Genomic DNA, 25,377 nt, shown 5'->3' with positions numbered 1-25,377 from the left:
ATGACACAGCACGTGCCCCAGTCACCTGGTGAGCAGGGAGCTGGAACTCGGGTGTTCTGTGGTCCGTCCTGGCATCACATTGCCTCCTGGTGACACTGGACCACTCTGAGCGTGGGCGGGGCTCCATCCCTGAGCTGCGGGGGTGATGCTGCCTGTCAACCGCTGCCACGCCTCCCTTCCCTGAGACTGGAATCCTGCTTCGTGGCAGTGGCCTCCACACCCGAGCAGCTAGTGGGCGACGGCATTCCCAGAGGGGTGGACAACGGCGACAGGCAGGTGGCCGGACTGCTGCTGCCCTTCGAAGGCTTAGGGTCAAGACAGGGATGCAGGGACTTCCCTGGCGGCCCGGTGGCCAAGACTCCGCGCTCCCAATGCAGGGGACGCAGGTTCGATCCCTGGTCAGGAAACTAGGTCCCACGTGACGCAACTAAGACCCGGTGCAGCCAAATAAATAAATATTTTTTAAAAAACAAACAAACTGGGATGCAGTTGAAAGCAGACGTGCACTGGGCCCCTGCTGGGAGCACTACCAAACACCTTATGCCTTTGCTCAGGACCAGTGGACACCACACTTTCCAGGCTCCCTTGCCAGTCACCTGGCTTCTCAATAGGTTTGACAATAGGTGGCTGTGATGGGAGACTGAAGGCAGAGGAGGGGAAAACCAGTGCCTTTCCTGCTCCCTCCACCTCGGGCAGCACCTCCGTCAGCAGCTAAATGTTCTCCGTGACTCCAGTCACTGCCCTTGTTCCCACCATCACCCCGTCTCTAGACTCCGATGTCCCACCCTAGAGGTGACAGTGGCTTCTCCAGTCCCTGATCGTCCCCTTGTTCCCTGCTGGGCCTCTCAGCTCTTCCCATCAATGGGGTAAGCAATTCTCTGTATTAAATTCCCTCTGAAATCCCTGGTGGTTTCTGTTTTCCTAGCTGGCCCTGACTGTTCGATGGCTAACGTAGCACCTGGCCATCGGGGAACTTACAATAGGTTAGAGAATCAAGAATTAAATATATGCAAAATGCTAGTAAAATAAAATGTAGAAATTCTGTACATATGCTAAAAATGACTAAATTGTACATTTTAAATGGGTAGGTTTTATAGTATGTAAATTATGCCTCAATAAAGTTGTTTTAAAATATCCAGGAAAAGATGAAGTAAAATGGAGGGTGAGTAGATGAGACAAGTGATCCCCACACAGCCCTTATCACAGCCCCCTGACAAAAAGAAACAAAATCTGAGTACGCGCTGCCAGTGTTTGTGGGCTTCCTTAAATTGTATACGTGTCAAACTCTGTTAACGTATGTTACCTTATAAAATAGCTACAAGATAGACATTTAAACAGAGAGAGAAACGTAACTAGAAATTCTGGCGATGTCTTGCTTAACCTCAGTGGATCATCTCACACATCTCCTGGGATGCCTACACCCCACTGTGAACCCAGAGACCGCTGATGCAGGCAGTCAGCACAGAGATATCTGCAAGGGACTTCCAGAGCAAGGAAAAACGATGGGGGACCCCTTCCCTCCTGCCTTCCTTTCTGAAGGGGCCTAGATTAGGCTAATGCCTCAATAACAGCCACCACTTTATGACCCTCTTCTGACATTTACACATCGCTTTACAGTTTTAGAATGTAAAGTTTCTCACGTAGGTTATCTCACTTACTCGCCCAAGTCAAGAGAAGAGGGTCAAATAGGAGACAGACTGGGGAAATCTCGAATGCCTGACCAAGAGGAGTTTGGACTAGATCCCAAGAGCGGTGCTGCCACATCAGATGTATCGGGTTACAGAGGGGGGCGGGTGTCGACAGTCCAGAGTCCCCCAAATAGCTGACTTCCTCTTTCAGGGTAGAGGCCCTGAGAGAACCTCAGGGAGCAATACTTATTCCCGTGGGCCTGGCTCTGAGGGAGGTGCCCAGAAGGCGGCAGCGAGCTCCCCACTCGGGGGCTCCCCTTTCAGCACTTCAGGCCCGAGAACTAGGCTTAGCCAACAGCCATCCTACCCTTCCTCTCACACTGCTTTTCCATCCACGTGACCATTATTGGTAAATCCAGTTTCCAAAAGGACGCCTTGGTACCTGTACGTGGGCCTCCCAGCCAGGGGCGAGTGTGCAGCTCACTCCAGGGTACCTTCCCATCTCTCTTGCTCTTGAGCTCAGCAGGCCATGTTCTCCATCCCATATTCAGCTCCCTCCCGGGGGACACGGCAGGACTTTGTCCTGGTCCCTCCCTCTCCCTTTCTCCCTGTCCCGTCCCCCAGCTGAGCTGTCTGTCCTGTCGCGGCTGGCAGGACAGTGCTCTGAAAAGCCTGAAGCCAGCTCTGCAGGGGGCTCCCCAGGGTGCGGAAGAGGTAGCCAAGGAAGCACAGGAAGTAGCTGTGTTATCTAGTGCTGAGGTTCATGTCCTTTTCCTACTGAAAAACCTTCAGCGACTCTCCTTTGACCAAAGTCCTAAGTGGGGCCCTTAATGGCCCTTGTCCACGGAGAGGTGACAGCCACCTGCCAGGTGGGGAGCGGAGAGGCCCGTGTCCTCCCAGTAGCGGGTGGGTGTTGCCGGGACCTGAGCCGGCAGAGATGGCCATCTATGTGTAAGACTGAATAATATCTTCAAACAGAAGGCAGACCATGGCCTTGGCCTCAGCTCAGCAGGTGGCAGGGGGAGGGAGCAGTAAGGCTTGGAGTCACCTGCAGAGGCCTCTGCCCCTGAGGGTGCCCGGCGGGATGGGGCTGCGGTGCTCCCCAGGGCTGAAACCTCTCTGCTCTACAGTCAGCAAACCTGGGTCAAATCCATCCCTCACGACCTTGCAACAAACAGGCTACTTAACTTCATCCATCGAGGCTCCTTCACACCTGTCTGAGGTTAAATGAAGCAACTCCCGTACTTTTATCAACGCGCCGTTCCTCTGACTCTTACAAAGACACGTGTCCCTCTGCCCTGCGTCCGAGCTCGTGGGTACCACACCTGTCCCCAGCTCATGGACAGAGTCGTGTCTCGCTGATGTCTGCTCCCTCTCCGGCCACGAGCCAAAGCCCCCAGAGCGCAGTGTTTCATCCGGATGCCGCTGCCTCCCCCCTGCCCCCCACACCTACCGGAGCCCCAGGGGAAGCCTGTACCGGGTTAGAAATGGTTTCCAGGTTGTGCTTCTTCCTTCCAGGGATTTCCCAGATGACCCCGGCGTGTGGTGGGACACTGAACGGGTGGCCGACGTCCTCCTCCGGCACGTAGAGGCCAGCCGCATCAACCTGGTAAGGGGATGCCTTCCGCTCGAAGCAGAGGCCCAGCTGCGTCTGCCTGAAACCCACCGAGGAAAACACACACCTTTCCTGAGTAACTGAAATCCCAGCGCTCAGACACAGGCAGAGATTTTTCCAAAGTGCGCCCTCTTCACCCACCCACTCCCACCCTGTGCTGCCACCTGAAACCTCAGGACCCCACGAGCCTGTGCCACGACCCGCTGGCACAGAGCTTTCTACCAAGCGTTTTAGTTTTAAGGTATCATTGTATCTTTGGAGGTAAGTGTTGTTATAATGCTCACCTTACACTGAGGAAGTTGAGGCCCCCAGAAGCCCGCAGCTGCCCAGGGTCGCCAAGTGTGAAGCTAGGATTTTAAGCCTGGAGTCCTCACTCCAGAAACTGCGAGGATACATTCACAGCCCCTGCAGGGAGAACACTCTGGTCACGATTAGAGCTCTAGTGGGCATTCAATTCACCTGCAGAGGCGGACGGCCCAGCCACACCCACCTCGACTCTCGGCCCCGCCGGCCCAGGCCCCGCCAGCGGTCGATCTTACGCTCCAAGAAGGTGTCCACCTTTAAAGTAAGAACGCTAACCCTTCAGGAGTTAAGACCTAAATCCTACCATTCAGACCCAGCCACTTGCTTTGAGTTTTGATGAAGCCTCGTTGAAAGATGGTCCCTGCTGTTAAGCTTTTATCGGTGATGAGTTCTCCAGGTGAACGGATTTCTTAGACCTTTGTTAAGAGCAGATTTTCGTGGATATATTAGACCGTCTTGGAGCTCTAATGACAGAAATGCAGCGGGAACTTCGTCCACATGGGCCAAAGGGGCACCTAACTGGCTGGCTCTGACCCACGCAAGGCGGAGGTGCAGGGCTCTGCGCTGGCTTCCCTCTTTGTTCTGGCTGGAAATATGGTCACCAGAGCCGCAAGCCCACCCCTCCCAGCTGTACTTCCCACAGGGTCTGAGGGTCACAGCTGGAGGGTTCACCGCCCGGGCCTGCTGCCTGGCCTGGGCCCCCTTGCCCGCCACCCCCCACGCCATGCTCAGAACCTCTCAGGGCCCCAAGCCTGGCAGGGGGGCAGAGCTGGTCCTCCGGGCTGGCCTGGGGTACAGGGCGGGGCCTGTGAGGTGGGCACAGTGGCCCTCGGCACCCCGGCTTCCCCAGGACCGGTCCCCAAACTCTCCCCTCCCACGCTTTGGTGCATGGGAACGGCTGGTTTCCCAGTAACTCCTGCTTGTAGGATAAACTCCCATCTTTGTGAACTTGGCCGTCTCTGACCTGGACCTTCCTTCGGTGCTCTTCGCTGATGAACAGGGTTGGTCCTTACTGAGGGGCCGGGTTGTTGTTTAGACCATGTTGCAGCCATGGCCCTGAACATCCAGGGAGGAGCTTCAGGGCACAGACGCTCTGCGTGCCTTTCCTGCTCTCAGAAGAGCCTCCCAAGTTTGTGTCCCAGAAAAGTGATTTGTGGTCCAGGCCCGGCTTAAGACCGCCTTCTCCAAGAAGCTTTCCCTGACTTCTTCAGCCCTCTTTGGGACAGCATTTGTCGTGTGTCCTGCACCTGTGACATGAGTTGCTGTTTATCCTCTAAAGTACAGACCATGTCCTGTGAGCCACTATCTTCAAGAAGCGAGAGCAACCCCACTATTCCCTCTTGTTTACTGGGGTCTGGGTAAGACTTCATTTGCCCAGAGATTTGTGCAGTTTAGCGGGGAAGGTGGATGGAGTTCTGCAAAGAACCGCAGACGCCACTGCTGTCAGGTCCTAACCTGCACGAGTCCAGGACTAGAGGCAGATCAGCTCAGCCCTCCTCGAAGCAGGAAGAGAGGGGGCTTATCAGAAGGTATAGGATGAAGAGAAACAAGGCCCTGAGGAATTTCAGAAGTGATGGAGCCAACGTGCAGTGGCCCCAAGTTCCCAGACCAGGGAGTGCACCCCAGCTCACCAGTGACAGCCCGGCCCCGGCATCACCTCCACCCGAGGGCAGCGGACACTCGGCCTTGACTGCCGTCCAGGTCCTACACTCCCACATGGCTTCACTTGACCTTCACCTCGACCCAGAGAGGAAAGGCGGGCAGGCCTCACTCTTCCCATCTCACAGATGAGGAGACCAAGACACTGAAAGTTGACATCACTCCCAGGGTGACATGCTGCGACATGCCTGAGGGGCGGGGGCAGCTAGCGTCAGAGGTGGGAGTGGACACAGGGCCCACACTGGGCTGCGGGGAAGGGTGGGCTCAGAACAGGGTACCTGAGTTCTGGGGTGAACCTTTTTTAATACAGTATATTTTTTAGAGCAGTTTTAGGTTCGCAGCAGAATTGAGCAGAAAGGACATACATATACCCCCCGAGCCTACAATGTGTTACAGTGAGTGAACCAGCGCTGACACAGTATCATCACCCCAAGTCCTGGTTCACATTAGGGTTCAGTTCTGGTGCTGCATGTCCTGTGGGTTTTGACAAATGTATGACACGTATCCACCATAATGTGATTAGCTTATATGCCTTTTAAAAAAAAATTTCGGGACTTCCCTGGTGGCGCAGTGGTTAAGAATCCACCTGCCAATGCAGGGGACACGGGCTCGAGCCCTGGTCCGGGAAGATCCCACATGCCACGGAGCAACTAGGCCTGTGCACCACAAGTACTGAGCCAGTACTCTAGAGCCCACGAGCCACAACTACTGAGCCACAACTACTGAGCCTATGCTCTAGAGCCCGCGAGCCACAACTACTGAGCCTGTGCTCTAGAGCCCGTGAGCCACAACTACTGAAGCCTGCGCGCCTAGAGCCCATGCTCTGCAATAAGAGAAGCCACCTCAGTGAGAAGCCCGCACACCGCAACGAAGAGTAGCCCCCACTCACCTCAACTAGAGAAAGCCCACGTGCAGCAACGAAGGCCCAACACAGCCAAAAATAAATAAAATAAATAAATTTATTAAAAAAAAGAAAAAGAGCGAACAGTCAAACCCACAGTCACGGTCTCCACACAGTCGGCCGAGCAATGGTCACACCCCCGACCCGCTCCCACGTCAGTTCAGATACACTCAGAACGTGAACAGGCACAGGGTCTGGGGCCTCCTGTCCTTCCCGGGCCGCGGGGACGAGGCGGGAGAGACAGGTTCGGCCCGGAGTGAAAGCCTGTGTGTCTCTGCAGGTGGTGACCTTTGACGCGGGGGGTGTGAGCGGCCACAGCAACCACGTGGCTCTGTATGCGGCTGCCAGGTAGGGCGCTCTGGTTTCCCCGTCACTGTCCCCCCTCGGGCCATCAGAGAGCCATGCTCTCTCACCACCTGCTTCCGGGGGCAGTCGCCCTCGGGTCCTGGTATTATGGTCTCGTCTCCTGAACAGCTGAGTTTCCCCACCCCCGGATACGCCAAGTGGGGGGACGGATTTGATCTATCCCTCCGCTTTGGCCACAGAAAGCTTTAGGGCCGAATCTCAGCTCCTTGTAGCGCACGCACAAGACTAAGGACTGAGCTCTGGGGATTGGCGGCCCTCCTGGCTGCACCCTCTTTCCCTCCTCTAACCCCAGCTTGTTTGCTCTCTCCTGCTGTGTATTCTGTGCACAATTTCAGATCTTGCTTTGGAGAAGGAGGATGTGCATGTCATAGGAAACCTTACTTGCCCTTTGCAGCCTCTCCATGTGACTGACACGCACCTGCATTTCACCAGTAAAAACCCGATCCTCACACATCTTGAGGGATTTCCTCGGGGTCACGGAGACCTAGAGCGCGTGTCCTGATCTCTAGAGCCGTGCTCCCCCTGGGCCCGTAAGCAGCTTGCTGGACGGGCCTGGGGAAGGAGGGGGCAGCCTGACGTGAATGACTGATTTTATGACCCTCTTCGAAACGCGCCCAACGCTTTTCAGGGCTTGCAGTGCCGTTTCCAGGCGCATCTCCAGGGCCCCTCCCTCCTCCACTTAGATGCTGCCTCCCAGCTCTTTCCCTGGAGATCATCCCCAGGGCTGTACCCAGAGCGCAGGACAAGTGGCCTCTGACCTCAGGGTTTTCTATTCCTCAGGCTCTGCAGGTGTGTGTGTGTGTGTGTGTGTGTGTGTGTGTGTGTGTGTGTGTGTGTGGCCTGTAAGTTCATCCGTTCCCTCAGGCTCTGCGGGGGTGTGTGTGTGTGTGTGTGTGTGTGTGTGTGAGGCCTGTGTGTTCACGCTCTCTCAGTCTCTGTGTGTGTGTGTGTGTGTGTGTGTGTGTGTGTGTGTGTGTGTGTGTCAGGCCTGTAAGTTCATCCGTTCCCTCAGGCTCTGCGGGTGTGTGTGTGTGTGTGTGTGTGTGAGGCCTGTAAGTTCATCCGTTCCCTCAGGCTCTGCGGGTGTGTGTGTGTGTGTGTGTGTGTGTGTGTGTGAGGCCTGTAAGTTCATCCGTTCCCTCAGGCTCTGCGGGTGTGTGTGTGTGCGTGTGTGTGTCAGGCCTGTAAGTTCATCCGTTCCCTCAGGCTCTGCGGGTGTGTGTGTGTGCATGTGTGTGTCAGGCCTGTAAGTTCATCCGTTCTCAGGCTCTGCGGGGGTGTGTGTGTGTGTGTGTGTCAGGCCTGTAAGTTCATCCGTTCTCAGGCTCTGTGGGTGTGTGTGTGTGTGTGTGTGTGTGTGTGTGTGTGTGTGTGTGAGGCCTGTAAGTTCATCCGTTTCCTCCCAGCTTCTCATCTTTAACTCCTGCTCTGGGGAATCCCTTCCAGATGAGTGCGTATGTCTGTGTGTTGGTGGATGAGTGCGTGTGTCTGTGTGTTGGTGCGGGGAGGGGACTCCCCATGCCTCCATCCCTCAGCTTTCAAAACAACAAGTTCATTGCTGGTGGACCCACCTCACCCCTCCTCTTAAGGCAGTGAGCACAGAAGGGCCTCTACGGTCAGAAGGGGTGGGGCAGGGTGTCAAATAGGAGAAAGGGGCATCAGAGAGGAAACACCAATTAACATTTTCAATATTCTCCACCACTCTCACATCTCAATTTCAAAAGAGAAAAACTTCACAGAGTCCACTGTCCTTACCTTCCTATCTGTTGGGCAAAGCTTGGACCAGGGCACTTCATAAGCCACTGGCCACCTCCGGATCGGCTGACCTTGGGTAAGGGACCCACCCTGGCCCCTTCAGCTGTAGCCAAAGGTGTGGAATCCAGGGAATCTATATGGTGACTTGTGCTCAAGAAACTGCCTAGAAACCAACAGTGGAGGGACCCCAGGGTGGGGCAGGCGTGGCCCTGAAAGCCCTGCCTGTTAGCTGCAGAGGGATGCTCACTGTCACCTGTCCTTTCCCTCCTCCAGGACCCTGCACGCACAAGGGAAGTTACCTAAAGGTAAGGCCTGTCCCTCCTGTAAAAGGTCACCGTTACCATCCCTCTAGGGTGAAACTGGTAAGTATACAGAGAGCTGCCCTCAGCCAGGCCGGGCAGGGCGGGGGTCGGGGGATGCAGGCCCACACTCTCCTGACTCAGCTCAGCGTGCCTGTCACGGCGGGTCCCCAGGTCTCGAAATCAGGTTGTATCCACTGGGAAGTATCCTCCGGGTGTGAGGGAGGAGCGTGCAGTCGGGGTTCTCCAGAGAAACAGAACCAAACAGGACACACAGATAGATAGCTATGGTGGTATGTGCACTTATATACATACATATAAAATAAGGAATTGGCTCACATGATTACGGAGGCTGAGAGATCTCGGGATCCACCGTCGGCAAGCCAGGGGCCCAGGAGAGCTGGGGCATCACTCAGCCTGAGTCCAGAGGCCTGAGAACGGGGGAGCCGAGGGTGTGGATCTCAGTCTTGGGGCAGAAGACCGATGTCCTGCTCTGCAGTCAGACAGACAGGAATGGATCCTCCCTTCCTCCACCTTCTGTTCTGTCCGGGCCCTCAATGGATTGGGTGAGGCCCACCCATGCTGGGGAAGCCTTCTGCTTTACCAAGTCATCCAATTCAAACGTGAAACACAGACACACCCAGAAACAACGTTTAGCCAAGTATCTGAGCACCCAGGACCCAGTCGGGTTGACACAGGACGTTAACCTCCTCCGTAGGCCTTGCCCCTCACCTGCCTGGTTTCTCCCTGGCCAGGTCTGTTCCGCCTCTGGTATCCTTTCAGGATGTCCACCGAAACTCACACCCATCCCCCAGTTAACTGGCCAGGCTGTGGGTGACGCATGGGTGCTGGACGGGTCTGAAACTCTTCCCAACTCACAGGAAGGCGTCTGACCCGCTTGGCCAGCTTCTGTGCGACACCCCCTAACCTCCCTGAGCTGGTTTCTGTCACGATGTGCACCCTCACAGGAGAACCCTGGGGATGGAATGATGGCCTTTCTGGCTGGCAGTGCCACGGGGGCTTCGGAACATGACCCTAGTGTGTTTGATCCTTGTATCAACCCTGGGAAACAGGCCGGTCCCACACTCATGACCAACACCATCATACAGATGGGGAAACTGAGGCTCAGAGAGGTGAAAGGACTTCCCCAAGCCCATCAGTTCTTTAGTGACGAGCAGGAACCAGGTCTCTGGCCTCCCAGGACAGAAATCCTATCTGCATCCCCTCTCCCTGGGCCTCGACCCCAGCCTCTAGCAGCCGACCCTTCCCTGCTGGGGGCACAGAGCAGGTAGAGGGCAGCCGTCAGGTGTTCTGGGGCCCTTTCACCCTTCTTATCTGTGAGAATGATGGGCAAAGAGCAGCTCTGCTGACACTGCCCTGCCCTGAGCCCGGAGCAAGGGGTGGGCACCCAGGAAAATCTGCCTGAGGCAGCAAGTCTCCGCTCTGCCCGCCCCCCAGGGTGCTCAGTGCTCACGCTTCAGTCTGTGAACCTGCTGCGCAAGTACCTGTCGCTGCTGGACCTGCCCTGCTCCCTGCTGTGTGCCCGCGATGCCCTCTTCGTGCTCAGTCGCCGAGAGGCGGCCCAGGCCCAGGTGAGGACCGCCCCGCCACCCCTGCGCTCCCCCCCAGGTCTGCGCCCCGTCCCTGGCTCTTCAAAGCCCCTCACCGAGGCCTTCCACAGCAGTTCTGTCCCCAGAGCTGGCCCGCAGCCAGACCCTGGGAGCCGCAGACCAGGGACTTGCACATTTTCTTCTGATTATAGAAATAATATGTGCTGGAAAAAAGGCAATTAACAATACAGGCTCAGTGTAGAAAATCTGGAAATACAGAAAAGAAGAAACCCCACTGCCTGCAAGCCCACCCCTCAGGGGTAGCCACTCTTGACAGTATATACGCCCTCCATAAAGAGTATTCATGCACAGGCATTTAGAGCGGGGGACACAGAGCCTGCTTATTGGAAACCTACTTTAGCAACATCACGACCATTTTCTCCAGGGTTATTAGGTGTTCACATTGTAATGTCTGCCTGTGTTCCATGGCATGGGCGCACCATAAAATAGGTCACACACCCCTTACGGCTGGACATCTCGACTTACCGGTTTTTCCCTGCTACATGTGGACCAGTGCTCCCAGCTTGAGCCAAGAGGAACTCAGACCTGCCAGGAGCCTCTGTAAAGAGCCACTGGGGCTGACCACGGGTTGCCGGCTGAGGAGTCAGGCCCGGCGAGGCCCTCCTGGTGAAGACTCTTGGTGGTCGGTGGGGCAGGTGGTCTGAGAGGCTGCTGAGGAGTTCTAGCCTTGACCCTTTCCATTTCTGCTATCCAAGTGGAAAGGTTCAAAGGCTAGAACCCATGTTGAGCCGTTAAATGACATAGGTGTGTAAATGGCTATCATTTTCTGGGAAGCAACAGTAGTAAATATCAGAAGTCTTCCCAGAAGTTGTACTTACCTTCTGAAGTTCTTAATACGTTAAGTAGACACAAGCGGGTTGCAGAGCAATATATCAATAAATCTATACTTTCTCTGACCCACTAATTTTTATTTCCAGAATTTTATCCTAAAGAAATAAAGTTGTGTCCAGAGACTGATGTACAAGAATGTTCACTAGTATGATTTATGAGGCCCAAAAAAGGAGCTAAGATTATTTAGCAGGTGAATGGTATGGTACTATATAATCAGAAAAATCATAGTTTTGAAACACACGTAGTGAAAATGTTCCAAAAGTAGGGAGGAAATAGAAACAATTTTGATATTTTGCAGTATTCCTTTGAAATTTTTGAACGAAAAGTAATAGGAAGAAAAGCTTGTAAAAAGCCAAACTGGCCATAAATATATAATTACTGTAAGCGCCCATCTTATTGAGTGGGTGCTGCAGCCACTGAAAGACGAGGGAATCTACAAAATTGGCCACCTGGGCAGCAGGATGTGGGAAGCCCCTGTGACTCGGAATCTCTCACAAGTAGACAAGTGTGTTTGGACCACAGAGTTCCTATCTTCCCTCAACGTTTTTCTAAAATGAGCCTTTTATTCTCACTATGGTCTTCAAAACTGAAATATTATTCTGTGAGTTCACACATCCATTTTGTTTCTGAAAGTCATTTTTATTTAAAAATTTTAGTTGTACTTCCTGTTGAAACCATGCTATGTAATATTTTGCCTGAATATGGTGATAATTCTCTTTATCAACTTAAAGCTTGCAGGCATCACAGGGGTGTTTACATCCCTAAGCCACGGATGTTCCAATAGTGAATATAAAATGAGTTTTTTACGTAGAGGTTTGCAATGATATTAGCTTAGATTATAAGCATTAATTATGGTACTTAGAGAAAAACAGGAACCATTTATATAGGTTACATCTAGTTAAATCAGTTGTTATGATCTATTCTGTTTAAAGACTGAGCTACACTGGATCTGAATAACAGGATAACGTTTCCCCCACTGCATGGCAGGGAGAGCCAGTACATATGGGTACTATTCCTTTTCTTCTTCTTCTAAGAGTGACTGTAATTACCCAGCTTGGCTAATCCATAGGCGTCTGGGCACAAAACAGCCCTATACGAGTTATATATGCAGGGTAGTGGAGCCAGGGATTAAGAATGTAGGCTCCACAGTCAACCAGATGGCTCTGGGTTCGATCTCAGCTTTACTCCCTACTTGCTATTTGAGACTGATGAATCAGTTTCCTCATCTGTTAAAAAAAAAAAAAAAAGCAATAATAATAGTCCTTTACTCACAGGGTTGTTAAACTGAGGTAGTGCTCGGCTGCATCAGCATCCTCTGCTGTTATCCCATCGGGTATCAGGAGACGGGAGGGGGAGTCCAATCCAGAGGGGTTCGAAGGGCACAGCAGAAGCCAGATCAGGCCATAGCTTGCAGTATGTGGGTGGGAGGAGGCCTGAAGGAGAGGAAGCAGAGTGAAAACAACCAACCACCGGCGCCAGCACTCACGACCGGTCCTCTGATTCTTCCAGAGAGCCATGTCCTGCCACCGCAGCCAGCTGCTCTGGTTCCGCCACCTCTACGTGCTCTTCTCCCGGTACATGAGAATCAACTCTCTGCACTTCCTCTGAGCCAGGAAGGGCTCTCAGACCCAAGGAACAGAGAGAAAAATGGCCAGGGAGCCCAGGGTGTGTCTGGAGCGGCTCATCTCCCTGAGACAAGGAGATCCCAGCATAAGACTGAGTCCCGGCCCCTCTCCTCCAAGCTGCCTGGCCTCTAAGGAAAGGGAGGCCCTGCAGGCCACCGGGCTGTCCAGAATTGAGCTTCTTCCTGTGGGCAGCAAATCCACAACCACCGGAACACACACCACCCGAGGACAACAGCCACCCTGCTGGCTTCTCAAGCTCTTGTGCAAGACAGTTTACATAAAGCACAATGTATGTCAACCCCCTAACACAGACACGCAATTGTCGTAAATGAATGTAAAGTGCTCTGAAATCCCTTCTTAAATGCAATGTATTTTTACGTTGTTTCCAAAGCAGCCTCATCAGACATAAACACACACAAAAGAATGGTCTAGGGCTTCCTTGGTGGTGCAGTGGTTAGGAATCCGCCTGCCAATGCAGGGGACGCAGGTTCGAGCCCTGGTCCGGGAAGATCCCACATGCCGCGGAGCAACAAAGTCCGTGCGCCATACCTACTGAGCCTGTGCTCTGGAGCCCATGCGTCTAGAGCCCGTGCTCCACAACAAGAGAAGCCACTGCAATGAGAAGCCCGCGCAGCGCAGCAAAAAGTGGCCCCCGCTCGCCTCAACTAGAGAAAAGCCCAGTGCAGCAACAAAGACCCAGTGCAGACAAATTAATTAATTAAATAAATTAATTAATTTAAAAGAAGAAGAATGCTCTATACTGAATTAGTTCAACCATAATTCCTTGGATTTATCTTCGTGGCCTACATATCAGATTTGAATCTAGGGAAGACATGTCCGTTTAACGGCATACAATCAAATATCTCACTATCAGTCTTTTGGGAGAAGCAGGAAATAGGAAGAGAGATCTGGAGCTTAACACTCAGGAACCTATGTCCTAAAATGGTGCTACAAATAAAAGGGCAGCAAGGGGTCTGGCTTGGAAGCTATTCCGAGTCCAGCTGGTGGTCCAGGAAGTGGCCCAAAGAGGGGAAGCTCCAATTCAGAAAGAGAGAAGACAAATGTGCCGTTACTGGGAACAGAATGGATAGGACAGCCACAAAAATGGAAGAGACTGGGAAAACTATAGGAGTCCTGCACAGTCCAGGACAACAAAACTGAAAATCGAAAGGAAATGGATGACTTCCGAGTACATGTTGGACCACCGCCAGACCCTACCATAATGTCACAGATAGGGTCCAAACACTTCAATCCCATAAAATGCAGGGTTGCATCACTGCAAGATGAGTGACAACCAGTTTTTTTAATCTTCCCAGGACTCAGCATCAAGCTAGTGCACCCAAGACCTGAAGGAGGTCAGCGTTCCTGGGCAGGTGGCTGTCCTGCTTTCTTGGCCGCGTCTAGGAGTGAGGGAGGGACACCTGTGCAGCAAGATGCTCGCGACCAAAGGCATGGCAGCAGTGGGGAGAGGCAGAGGAGCCAGGCTCTGCAAGGGGCTGGACCCCCAATGGACTGAGGCTGGCGTGGTGGCTGTCTCCGTCCACTGGAGAGCTGCACACTGCTGCTTTTGTTGAGCCCTTGCAAAGTAAAAAACGCTCTCCTTAAACTGAGAGAGTCCCATCTGGGGGTCGCCTCCAAACCCCCTTCCACACCCACACCCCCAGTACAGCTTTGGCCACCCACATTTGAGAATAGGAACTAGGGAACAAGAACTGGATTATATCCAATGGTGGGCACCTTATTAATGGGACTTTACATGAATACAATTGACTTAAAAAGTGAAAGGGAACAGACCCAATAACCACAGAAGAAATTAGAAAGGTAATTAGAACAGATTTTTTAAAGATTCCTAGTCTAGATGGTTTTGCAGCTATCTAAAAATAATTCCAATATTATTTAGAGCATAAAATAGAAAAGTACTCCAATTCACAGACAAGATAACAAAACATGAAATAGCACCAAAAAAACCCCTGACAATTTTATTTGTGAATATAGATGCAAAAGTATAAAAGAAAATATTAGCAAACTGAATCCAGCAGTGCATCAAAAGAATTACGACTCCATGACCAAGCAGGGTATTATTCCAGAGTGTAAGAATGGTTCCACTTTGGGGAATCCATCAACATAATTCATTACATCAACAAATTAAGAAGAAAAACCATATTCTACGCACAGGCGCCGAAAGATAACAAAATTCAGTCACTATGCCTAATAACAACCTTCAAGAAAAATAGGAAAAAAGAATAGAGTAAATATAATACAGACTGTTTACCAAAATCTAGCACCTAAAACCAAGTGGACAAGGTAGAAAGGTAAGCTGCCACCGTCGTGATTATCAAGGTTGCTCTGAAGGGTGAAGCTGACGAAGTAGGACAGAACAAGAAAATAACTGATATAAGTATTAGAAGAGACAGCTGTGTTTAGAAACCCAAGAGATGTCCATAAAATCTACTAAATGAGGGAATCTGGTAAGGCAGCTGGATAATAGGTATCTTTACAAAAATAAATAGACTGTCTTTAATTGGCAATAATGTGACAGAAATGAAAACGGGGGAAAAAATCCCATTCTCATCAACTTCAAGAACTATAAAATACCTAGGAATAAGCTCAACATAAAAGATATAAGATCTGTCTAAATTTTTTTTTTTTTTTTGCGGTACGCGGGCCTCTCACTGTTGAGGCCTCTCCCGTTGCGGAGCACAGGCTCTGGACGCGCAGGCTCAGCGGCCATGGCTCACGGGCCCAGCCGCTCCACGGCATGTGGGATCCTCCCAGACTGAGGCACGAACCCGGGTCCCCTGCATCGGCAGGCGGACTCTCAACCACTGCGCCACCAGGGAAGCCCCGATCTGTATAATTTTATAATCACTATTAAAATTCCAGCTATCTTTTTTGCAGAAACTGACAAATTGATCCTAAAACAATATGGAATTGCAAGAGCCTCAGAAGCCAAACCATCTTAAAAAAAGAACCAAGTTGTAAGACTCACATGCCCCAATTTTAAAAGCTACTACAAAGATCTAAATTTAAGAGCTAAAACTAGAACTCTTAGAAGAAAACACAAATGTTAATCTTTGTGACCTTGGATTAGGCAACAGTTTCTTAAATATGATACCAACAGCACAAGCAACAAAAGAAAAAATAGAAACCTTTGTACATCAAAAGACACTATCAAGAAAGTGAAATGGAGGCTTCCCTGGTGGCACAGTGGTTAAGAGTCCGTTTGCCAATGCAGGAGACACGGGTTTGAGCCCTGGTCCGGGAAGATCCCACATGCCACGGAGCAACTAAGCCTGTGTGCCACAACTACTGAGCCGGGACTCTAGAGAGCCTGCGAGCCACAACTACTGAGCCTGCGCGCCTAGAGCCTGAGCTCCGCAACAAGAGAAGACACCGCAATGAGAAGCCCGCGCACCGCAATGAAGAGTAGCCCCCGCTCACTGCAACTAGAGAAAGCCCACGCACAGCAATGAAGACCCAACGCAGCCAAAAATAAATAAATAAAATAAATAAATTAATTTTTTTTAAAAAGTGAAATGGGAAAAAGTATTGGCAAATCAAATATCTGATAAGGACCTAGTATCCAGAATATATAAACAACTCAACAACAAAAAGACAACCTAATTAAAAGATGGGCAAAAGACCTGAATATACATTTATCCAAGATTTTCAAACGGCCAATGAGCACAAGAACATCATTAGTCATTAGGAAATGTCTATCAAAACCACAATGAGGGGACTTCCCTGTTGGTCCAGTGGTACAGAATCTGCCTTCCAATGCAGGGGACACGGGTTTGATCCCTGGTTGGGGAACTAAGATCCCACATGTGGCGGAGCAACTAAGCCTGCGTGCCACAACTAGAGAAGAGAAAAGCCGCACGCCACAAATAGAGAGAAGCCCGCGCGCCACAACAAGAGATCCCGCGAGCCACAACTAAGACCCGGCACAGCCAAAAAACAAAAACAGAACAAAACAAAAAAATGCAATGAGATACTATTTCACACCCAGTAGAAAGGCAGTGATTAAAACAAACTAACACAGACAATAACAAGTGTTGGTGAGCATATGGAGAAATGGAACCCTCGAACATGACTGGTGGGAATGTAAAACGGTGCAGCTGCTGTGGAGAACAGTTTCACTCTTCCTCAGTCACTTAAAGATTTACCATCAGACCCAGCAATTCCACTCCTAGGTATACACCCAAGAAAACTGAAAACGTGTCCGTACAAAAACTTGTGCACGAGTGTTCGTAGCAGCATTATCCATAACAGCCAAAAAGTGGAAACAACCCAAATGTCCATCAACTGATGAAAAGATAAATACGGCATTTTGTGTATTATTCAGCCATAAAAAGAAATGAAGTGTTTGACACATGCTATAGCGAGGATGAACTCTGAAAAACATTATGCTCAGTAAAATAAGCTAGGCACAAAAGGCCATCTACTGTACAAATCCACTTAGATAAAATGTCCAGGACGGGCAAATCCACAGAGACAGAAAGTAGACTGGTGTTTTCCAGGGGGTGGGGAAAAGGAGTGATTGCTGAGGAGTGTGGGGACCCTTTTGGGGACGTGCAGTGTTCTGTATTTGGCAGTGGTGAAGGCTGGACAGACTTGGGAATAGATAAAAATCGCTGAATTCTACGCATTAAAAGCGTACATTTTATGGTGCGTGAATTCTATCTCAATTCAAGAAATAATACTGCATTAAAATGTTCTAGCTTACTCTAAGGATACGCACATGATAAAGCTGGCATCGCTCTCTGAGCCTGGCGGTACTCACCTAACCTGCTAGCCTAGTAAATCCTGCAGAGTACAAATCTTATTTGTACGTTAACCCAGTTTTAGTGCTTACTGCTTTTCTTTTAAATATAGTTTTTAAAAGTTAAAAAAAAATTTAATGCAGGACATAAAACAAGACCTGAATAAATGGAGAACTGTACCACGTTCCCCGATAGAGAGATTTAATGTAAAATCCTTACAAAGTTAATAACTAAACTGAAAAGCACCAAATATATATGGTATGTACAAGTTCCAATTTCTAAACGTATATATTTACATGTTATATTCATCAATTCCCATTCTTACAAAGTTAACATATAAATTTAATGTAGTTGCAGTCAGAAACTCAATAGATTATCTCTGGACTTGGATAAAATTATTTTTGAAAATATATTAGAAGAGGAGATGTCCAAAAACAGCCAAACTATACATATTAAAAACAATGCAGGGCTTCCCTGGTGGCGCAGTGGTTGAGAGTCCGCCTGCTGATGCAGGGGACATGGGTTCATGCCCCGGTCCGGGAAGATCCCACATGCCGCGGAGCGGCTGGGCCCGTGAGCCATGGCCGCTGAGCCTGCGTGTCCGGAGCCTGTGCTCCGCAACGGGAGAGGCCACAACAGTGAGAGGCCCGCGTACCGCAAAAAAAAAAAAAACAATGCAGATATGGGACCTGCCTTTCTATACATTAAAACTTATAAACCCACGGCAACCAAAACAGTATGATACAAGCAAAGGAGTACACAGATGTTGGACAGAAGAGAAAATCCAGAAACAGATCCATATTATATGAGAGCTACTGTACAGTACAGGGGGCATTTTAACTCAGTGGAGAAACATTGAATAAATTGTTTCAGGATGGCTGGTCAGGCATTTGTAAGAAAACAAAGACTCCATACTTTATACCAAGTACAGAAACACACTGTACATGCATTACAGATTTATACATAAAAATCAAAACAATTAAAATATTGTTTAAGAAACTTGGGAGACTCTAAATGCATATATACCTTGGAATGGGGCAGCCCTTACAAAGCCAGGCTGGAAACTCATAAAAGGAGTAAAGGAAAAAAACAGGTATTTCACAGGTTTCTGAAATTAACAGGTATCACACATGTGTTAATAGCCCAAATATATAAAGATTGATAAGAAAACATCCCAAAAGGAAAATGGATTAAGGATGGAAAATTCATGAAAGAGGAAATCTAAATGGCCATTAAACAGGAAAAACTATTCAACCTCAGTAGTGGCTACAAATTAAGGCAAAGATGAAAATCTATTTTTCACTGAAGGTGGTGATTGGATTAAAGTAGGAGTTTTCCAGGGCAGAGGACATGAATAGGTCTGCCCCCTCTCTCCCTCTCGTTTTCTCTCTCTCTCTCTCTCTCTCTCTCACAAACACACACACACGAAATAAATGTGAAAAAAATCCCACTACTAACTAAAGGAACACAGATTATATGAAAATGCCATTTTCACTTATCTAATTTGCAAAGATGTCTATCAATAGTAACGCCCAGTGTTCTGTAGGTGAGGGAATGGACACATATATGCTGCTGGGGCAAACAGAAGATGGTGGAATCTTCTGGAAATCAGTACGTCAGAAATCTTTAAAATGTACATATCCCTGGACTCCACATGCACTTATCCTTGGGAAGTAGAAACTCGTACAGAGATGCACAGACAGTTGTTTGATGTGCAGCACTGATCAGAGGGAGAACAGAATCAGGCGGCTACAGCAATGATCTCCCGACTTTTGAGTTTTCAATAATGTATACATTCTAAGTGCACATTATAAAACATACGGAAAAAACAAATTTTAAAGGATAAATAGGAGTTCTAACGTTTTCTTCCCACCCATAATGGACCCTCTTGAGCACTTCCTGGAGGGAGCACACCGTACGCTGGAGACCACCCGACCAGCCTATCGTGTAAAGTCAGTGAATCCTGAGAAAAGTGAACCAGTCAAACTGTGTGGAGGGACGGACAGAACAGGACATTTATGCTCTTGGGCCCACAAGAGGTTGGGCAGCAGAGACATGGTTCTGGTTTGATCAGAGTGTTAAGGTCTTGGTCAAGTTTGAATCCTACAGGTACCCCTGCCAGGGGCTCCCATCCCTCGTGGACAGTATTACCAGGAAAATCTACATGAAGTGTAGTCAACTTCAGTAATTAAAAGCTGGACAACACGGGGTCTGACCCAGTGCCCCTGGGGGAAGGTCTTGAGGAGTTTGAGAGCGGTGAGGTCTTCAAGGGAAAGGATCCCGGTGATCTACAGGGTTCATCAGAGTCTATGAGCGCGGAATTGCTGAGGGTCGTTCCTCCCACCGACCTAGGTCTACTCCATATGAATGATCACGGTGGCAGCCTTGTTGCCTGAAAGGAAGCCACCAGGAACAGCAGAAACGTGCTCTCCCGGAAGCCATCTGCCAGCCTGGGCCCCGAGCAACGGCTGTGTCCCAGCGCCAGGGCTGCTCTCCCCGCCCGAGGGGAGCAACAGAGGGCGAGCTAGGGGTCCACAGACCGTCCCCGAGCACCTCCTCAGTCACAAAAGCAGCACCGGTCCGTGACCCGGGCCTTAAAGGGGTGAGGGTTGATTTCAGGAAAGAAAGAATCCTGAGGGAATCCCAGAGCTTGGATTTCCACCCACCACAGCTAGTTGAACTTGTCTTTTGGAAGTTCCTGCCATGTTTAGGACTGTTGCCTTCCTTTAGGAATTCAGAAGATGTACAACAAAGCTGTAACACAGATGCCTTCAGATTCCTCCACGGGGCACGCGTGGGACTGTCATGTGAGAGGCAGCTTCCTGGCCGCGACCAAAAGGAAGCGACAGGTGCCAGGCTGCTACCGACAGCATCTAATGTTCCAAGGCACAGTCTTAGCCAGAGCTCCTTCTAGCCAGCATCACACTCTTGCCTTCTCTGAGCCCCAAGCATGTGGGAAAATACCAACATCTAAGATGACAGACAGCTCAGGAGGCTGAAGCCGGGAGTCTCCTGCCGGGGGCCCACCCGGTGCCCTCACTGCCGAGGGGTGTTTCCAGGAGGCTGGCTTAGAAAGTCACCAGAAGCTCAACAAGTAGCCAGGTAAAATGTAACATACCAGAGACAACAGCATTCCTCCCCACCAGCAATAACCAACTGCAAAGTGGAGAAGAGATCCCGTTCACAAGGACGGCCCGAAACCATAAGACATCCAGGAATAAACCTAACACAGGATGCGCCATCTACACGGCTGCCACATGCAGAAGAGCAGGAAGCTTGACAGAGGAGCCGAGAGGAACAAAACCAACTGGTGAGATGTCACACTTCCCCAGAGGATAAAACTGAGTATTGTAAAGAAGCCTGTCCCCTCCCCCCCCACAATTAATTTATAAACTCAGCACGCTCTCAATCAATATCCGAACAGGATTTTATATGGCACTCGATACACTAATTCTAAAATTCATCTGGAAGACAAAATAATCAAAAAAGAATAATCAGGAAGATTTATTCTATCAGGTTTTTTAAAGCACATCATTAAACTTTAGGGATTTAAAATGCTTTGGTAACTGTGGGACTATAGAAAAATAAATTTTTTAAAAAAAAGTAGTGTCCAGAAACAACCTCATCTAGACCATACATTTTAAATCAGTAAGGAACGGATGGATTAGTCAGTGGAAGGGCCAATGCAGTCAGTGGTTATCCATTTTGAGGGTGGGGAGCTGAACCCCAACCTCATACTACAGACAAAAATTAAAAATGAAAACCACTCAGAAAAAAAAAAATCCAGATTAAAGAGCTATATGTTAAAACAAAACCAAAAAGGCACCAAAAAACTATGAGAGCAGTAGAAGAAAATCTGGTTTATAAGCTCGATAGGAAGGTATTCCCAAACGAGATATAAATCATAAAAGCCAGGAAGCAGAAAAGTCAGAATGCCATAAAGGAAAAAAAAAAAAGAAAAGAAAAGACTGATAAATTTGAGCGCTTCAAAATCTAAAACCCGGGGGCTTCCCTGGTGGCGCAGTGGTTGAGAGTCCGCGTGCCGATGCAGGGGACGCGGGTTCATGCGCCGGTCCAGGAAGATCCCACATGCCGCGGAGCGGCTGGGCCCGTGAGCCATGGCCGCTGAGCCTGCGCGTCCGGAGCCTGTGCTCCGCAACGGGAGAGGCCACGGCAGTAAGAGGCCCACGTACTGCAAAAAAAAAAAAAAAGAAAACAAACAAAATCTAAAACCCGAATAAACAGAGTTAGAACAGTGACAAACTGTAAAAGAATATTTGCAAAATTCATCACAGGATTTATATCCTGAACATACAAAGCACCAAAAATTAATTTTAAAAATAGTATCTGAAACACATTATTTACTAATATTTTTTAACATGTGGATGGAAAAAAAAATAGCCCCCCCCAAAAAAAAATGGGCAAAGGATGTGATCAAGGAACTTACGGGACAGGAAATAAAAATGGGTCCAAAAATATAAAAGATGCTCAAACTCATGGTAATCTGAAAAATGGAAACATAAAGAAATGAAACTGTTTCACCCAACAGATTGGTCACAAGTAAAAAGACTGATAACATCAGGTGTTGGTGAGGGCACTACTATTCACGGGGTTGGTGGACCTTTCAGGGTCTGGTATATACTTTCTGAGGGAAACTGATCATTTTTAATGTTTAAAATATGCATATCTTCAACCTAGCAATTCATCTTCTATAGCCTCAAATAATACACATGTACAAAGAGGCCTGTAAAAGGATGCTCACTGCCAACACTGATTGTAAAGCAGAAACTGGAAACCCTAATTTCCATTAAAAAAAAAAAAAGTTAAGTCGACTAGACCCATACTCTGCAAATCTATGTAATAGCCAATGATGAGGATTTGTATGTTGACATGAGATCAAGATGTTACCAAACAAAAATGCAAGTTGCAGAACAAAACGTACAGAATGCCATTTATGTTTTTAAAGAGACACAAAGGACTTCCCTGGTGGCGCAGTGGTTAAGAATCCACCTGCCCAAGAACATACAGTGGAGAAAAGACACGCTCTTCAATAAGTGGTGCTGGGAAAAACCGGACAGCTACATGTAAAAGAATGAAATTAGAACACTCCCTAACACCATACACAAAAATACACCCAAAATGGATTAAAGACCTAAATGTAAGGCCAGACACTATCAAACTCTTAGAGGAAAACATAGGAAGAACACTCTATGACATAAATCACAGCAAGATCCTTTTTGACCCACCTCCTAGAGAAATGGAAATAAAAACAAAAATAAACAAATGGGACCTAATGAAACTTCAAAGCTTTTGCACAGCAAAGGAAACCATAAACAAGACCAAAAGACAACCCTCAGAATGGGAGAAAATATTTGCAAAAGAAGCAACTGACAAAGGATTAATCTCCAAAATGTACAAGCAGCTCATGCAGCTCAATATCAAAAAAACAAACAACCCAATCCAAAAATGGGCAGAAGACCTACATAGACATTCCTCCTACGAAGACAAACAGATGGCCAACGAGCACGTGAAAAGATGCTCAACATCACTAATTATTAGAGAAATGCAAATCAAAACTACAATGAGGTATCACCTCACACCAGTTAGAATGGGCATCATCAGAAAATCTACAAACAATAAATGCTGGAGAGGGTGTGGAGAAAAGGGAACCCTCTTGCACTGTTGGTGGGAATGTAAATTGATACAGCCACTATGGAGAACAGTACGGAATTTCCTTAAAAAACTAAAAATAGAACTACCATATGATCCAGCAATCCCACTACTGGGCATATACCCAGAGAAAACTATAATTCAAAAAGACACATGCACCTCAGTGTTCATTGCAGCACTATTTACAATAGCCAGGTCATGGAAGCAACCTAAATGCCCATCGACAAATGAATGGATAAAGAAGTTGTGGTACATATATACAATGGAATATTACTCAGCCATAAAAAGGAACAAAATTGAGCCATTTGTTGAGACGTGGACGGACCTAGAGACTGTCATAGAGAGTGAAGTAAGTCAGAAAGAGAAAAACAAATATTGTATATTAACACATGTATGTGGAACCTAGAAAAACGGTACAGATGAGCTGGTTTGCAGGGCAGAAGTTGAGACACAGATGTAGAGAACAAACGTATGGACACCAAGCGTGGAAAACCGCGGTGGGGTGGGGATGGTGGTGTGCTGAATTGGGCAATTGGGATTGACATGTATACACTGATGTTTGTAAAACTGATGACTAATAACCTGCAGTATAAAAAAACAAACAAATAAAACAACTAATACTAAACTTTCTTTGGGTTACTTGTATGGAAATACGTTAATATAAATGTTTCAGACATTACATGAAATTTCTAAAAATCTCATATGTTCTGGTATAATGTTATAAGTTATAATTCTAGTTATTACTTTAAAATGTATATCTCAGAAATAACTAAATTTCCTTGTCAATTGCATTATTATGAACTTTCATCAAATCTTTAACCGTGGTCATTTTTAAGTCTTTTGTCATTTACAGACAGTTCTGAGTGTACTCTGATGCTTTTGCAAATATGTTCCTATAAAAGGGTTTCATCATCAAGGAATTCATGGAAAAGACTCTGACAAGTACAGGTTTCTGGTAACTGACTATACTGCTGAACTGAATGAATAAGCATTTTCAGAACTCTAATGGAAAACTGATGAACTCATAAAAGTGCTAACAAAAGATCAAGATGAAAAAAAAATTAATTACATGGGACTGAGTGAACTGATGAGGATGATTATAATTTTTGTGACTTTCTTTCTGTTTGAATAAAAAAAAAAATCCCACAAGGACTCAGAGGCAAAAAATATACAAATCAATTTTCACTGCAAAGTAAAGGAGCTGTTACAGTGGAGGATTCCTGGACTTAATGTCAATATTATGACATAGTGTGAGTATGTTTTGTGTTTGGTAATTGCAATCATTATTGCTTTTGTTGTGGTCACCCATTTACAATGCTTGGTGTCAGTTTATCTCTTGTAAAAATAAAATACAGTGTGTGTGTGTGAAGAAAAAAAAGAGTCATGTACCACAATGTTCATTGCAGCACTATTTACAATAGCCAGGACATGGAAGCAACCTAAGTGTCCATCGACAGATGAATGGATAAAGAAGATGTGGCACATATATACAATGGAAAATTACTCAGCCATAAAAAGAAACGAAATTGAGTTATTTGTAGTGAGGTGGATGGACCTAGAGTCTGTCATACAGAGTGAAGTAAGTCAGAAAGAGAAAAACAAATACCGTATGCTAACACACATAAATGGAATCTAAAAAACAAGCAAAAAAAAGGTCATGAAGAACCTAAGGGCAAGACGGGAATAAAGACGCAGATCTACTAGGGAATGGACTTGAGGATATGGGGAGGGGGAAGGGTAATCTGGGACAAAGTGAGAGAGAGGCATGGACATATATACACTACCAGACGTAAAATAGCTAGTGGGAAGTAGCCGCATAGCACAGGGAGATCAGCTTGGTGCTTTGTGACCACCTAGAGGGGTGGGATAGGGAGGGTGGGAGGGAGGGAGACGCAAGAGGGAAGAGATATGGGGATATATGTATATGTATAGCTGATTCACTTTGTTATAAAGCAGAAACTAACAGCATTGTAAAGCAATTATACTCCAATAAAGATGTTAAAAAAAAGAGAGAAAAGGCAGTTCACAAAAAAAAAAAAAAGAGTCCACCTGCCAAAGCAGGGACACGGGTTGGAGCCCTGGTCCAGGAAGATGCCACATGCCGCGGGGCATCTAAACCCATGCGCCACAACTACTGAGTCTGCGCTCTAGAGCCTGTGCTCCACAACAGGAGAGGACACCACAGTGAGGCCCGCACACCACAACGAAGAGTAGCCCCTGCTCGCTGCAACTAGAGAAAGCCCGCGCACAGCAACAAAGACCCAACACAGCCAAAAGTAAATAAATAGATAAATTTTAAAAATAAAATAGTATTAAAGAGACACAAAACTA

General features: G+C 48.0%; 1 protein-coding gene and 1 long non-coding RNA gene across 4 annotated transcripts in view; one reads left to right on the top strand and one right to left on the bottom strand.

The window, feature by feature from the left end:
- The window catches only part of LOC113633119 (uncharacterized), a 31,772-nt gene extending 27,663 nt beyond the window's left edge, over nt 1-4,109 (bottom strand). The window contains exons 1-2 of the long non-coding RNA XR_003438071.1: nt 3,528-4,109; nt 3,106-3,283 (exon numbers count right to left, since the gene is read on the bottom strand). This is a non-coding gene — a long non-coding RNA (uncharacterized LOC113633119). The remainder of the gene's footprint in view (nt 1-3,105; nt 3,284-3,527) is intronic.
- Nucleotides 1-23,949, top strand: part of PIGL (phosphatidylinositol glycan anchor biosynthesis class L) — a 65,192-nt gene extending 41,243 nt beyond the window's left edge. The window contains exons 3-7 of one of the 3 annotated variants that reach the window (XM_027131135.1): nt 3,147-3,237; nt 6,387-6,454; nt 8,501-8,532; nt 9,985-10,118; nt 23,900-23,949. In XM_027131135.1, coding sequence (XP_026986936.1) covers nt 3,147-3,237; nt 6,387-6,454; nt 8,501-8,532; nt 9,985-10,118; nt 23,900-23,920 — 346 coding nt within the window. In that variant the 3' untranslated portion in view covers nt 23,921-23,949. The other 2 variants (XM_027131131.1, XM_027131134.1) reach the window with 2 other exon arrangements.
- Nucleotides 23,950-25,377: the final 1,428 nt, after the last annotated feature.

Source organism: Aethalodelphis obliquidens, unplaced genomic scaffold (genome assembly GCF_003676395.1).
Source record: "Aethalodelphis obliquidens isolate GAN/ISIS:26980383/991018 unplaced genomic scaffold, ASM367639v1 scaffold38, whole genome shotgun sequence".
Taxonomy (NCBI): Eukaryota; Metazoa; Chordata; class Mammalia; order Artiodactyla; family Delphinidae; genus Aethalodelphis; species Aethalodelphis obliquidens.
The sequence above is the reverse complement of the archived record's forward strand: the minus strand, read 5'-3'. Positions and strand labels throughout refer to the sequence as shown.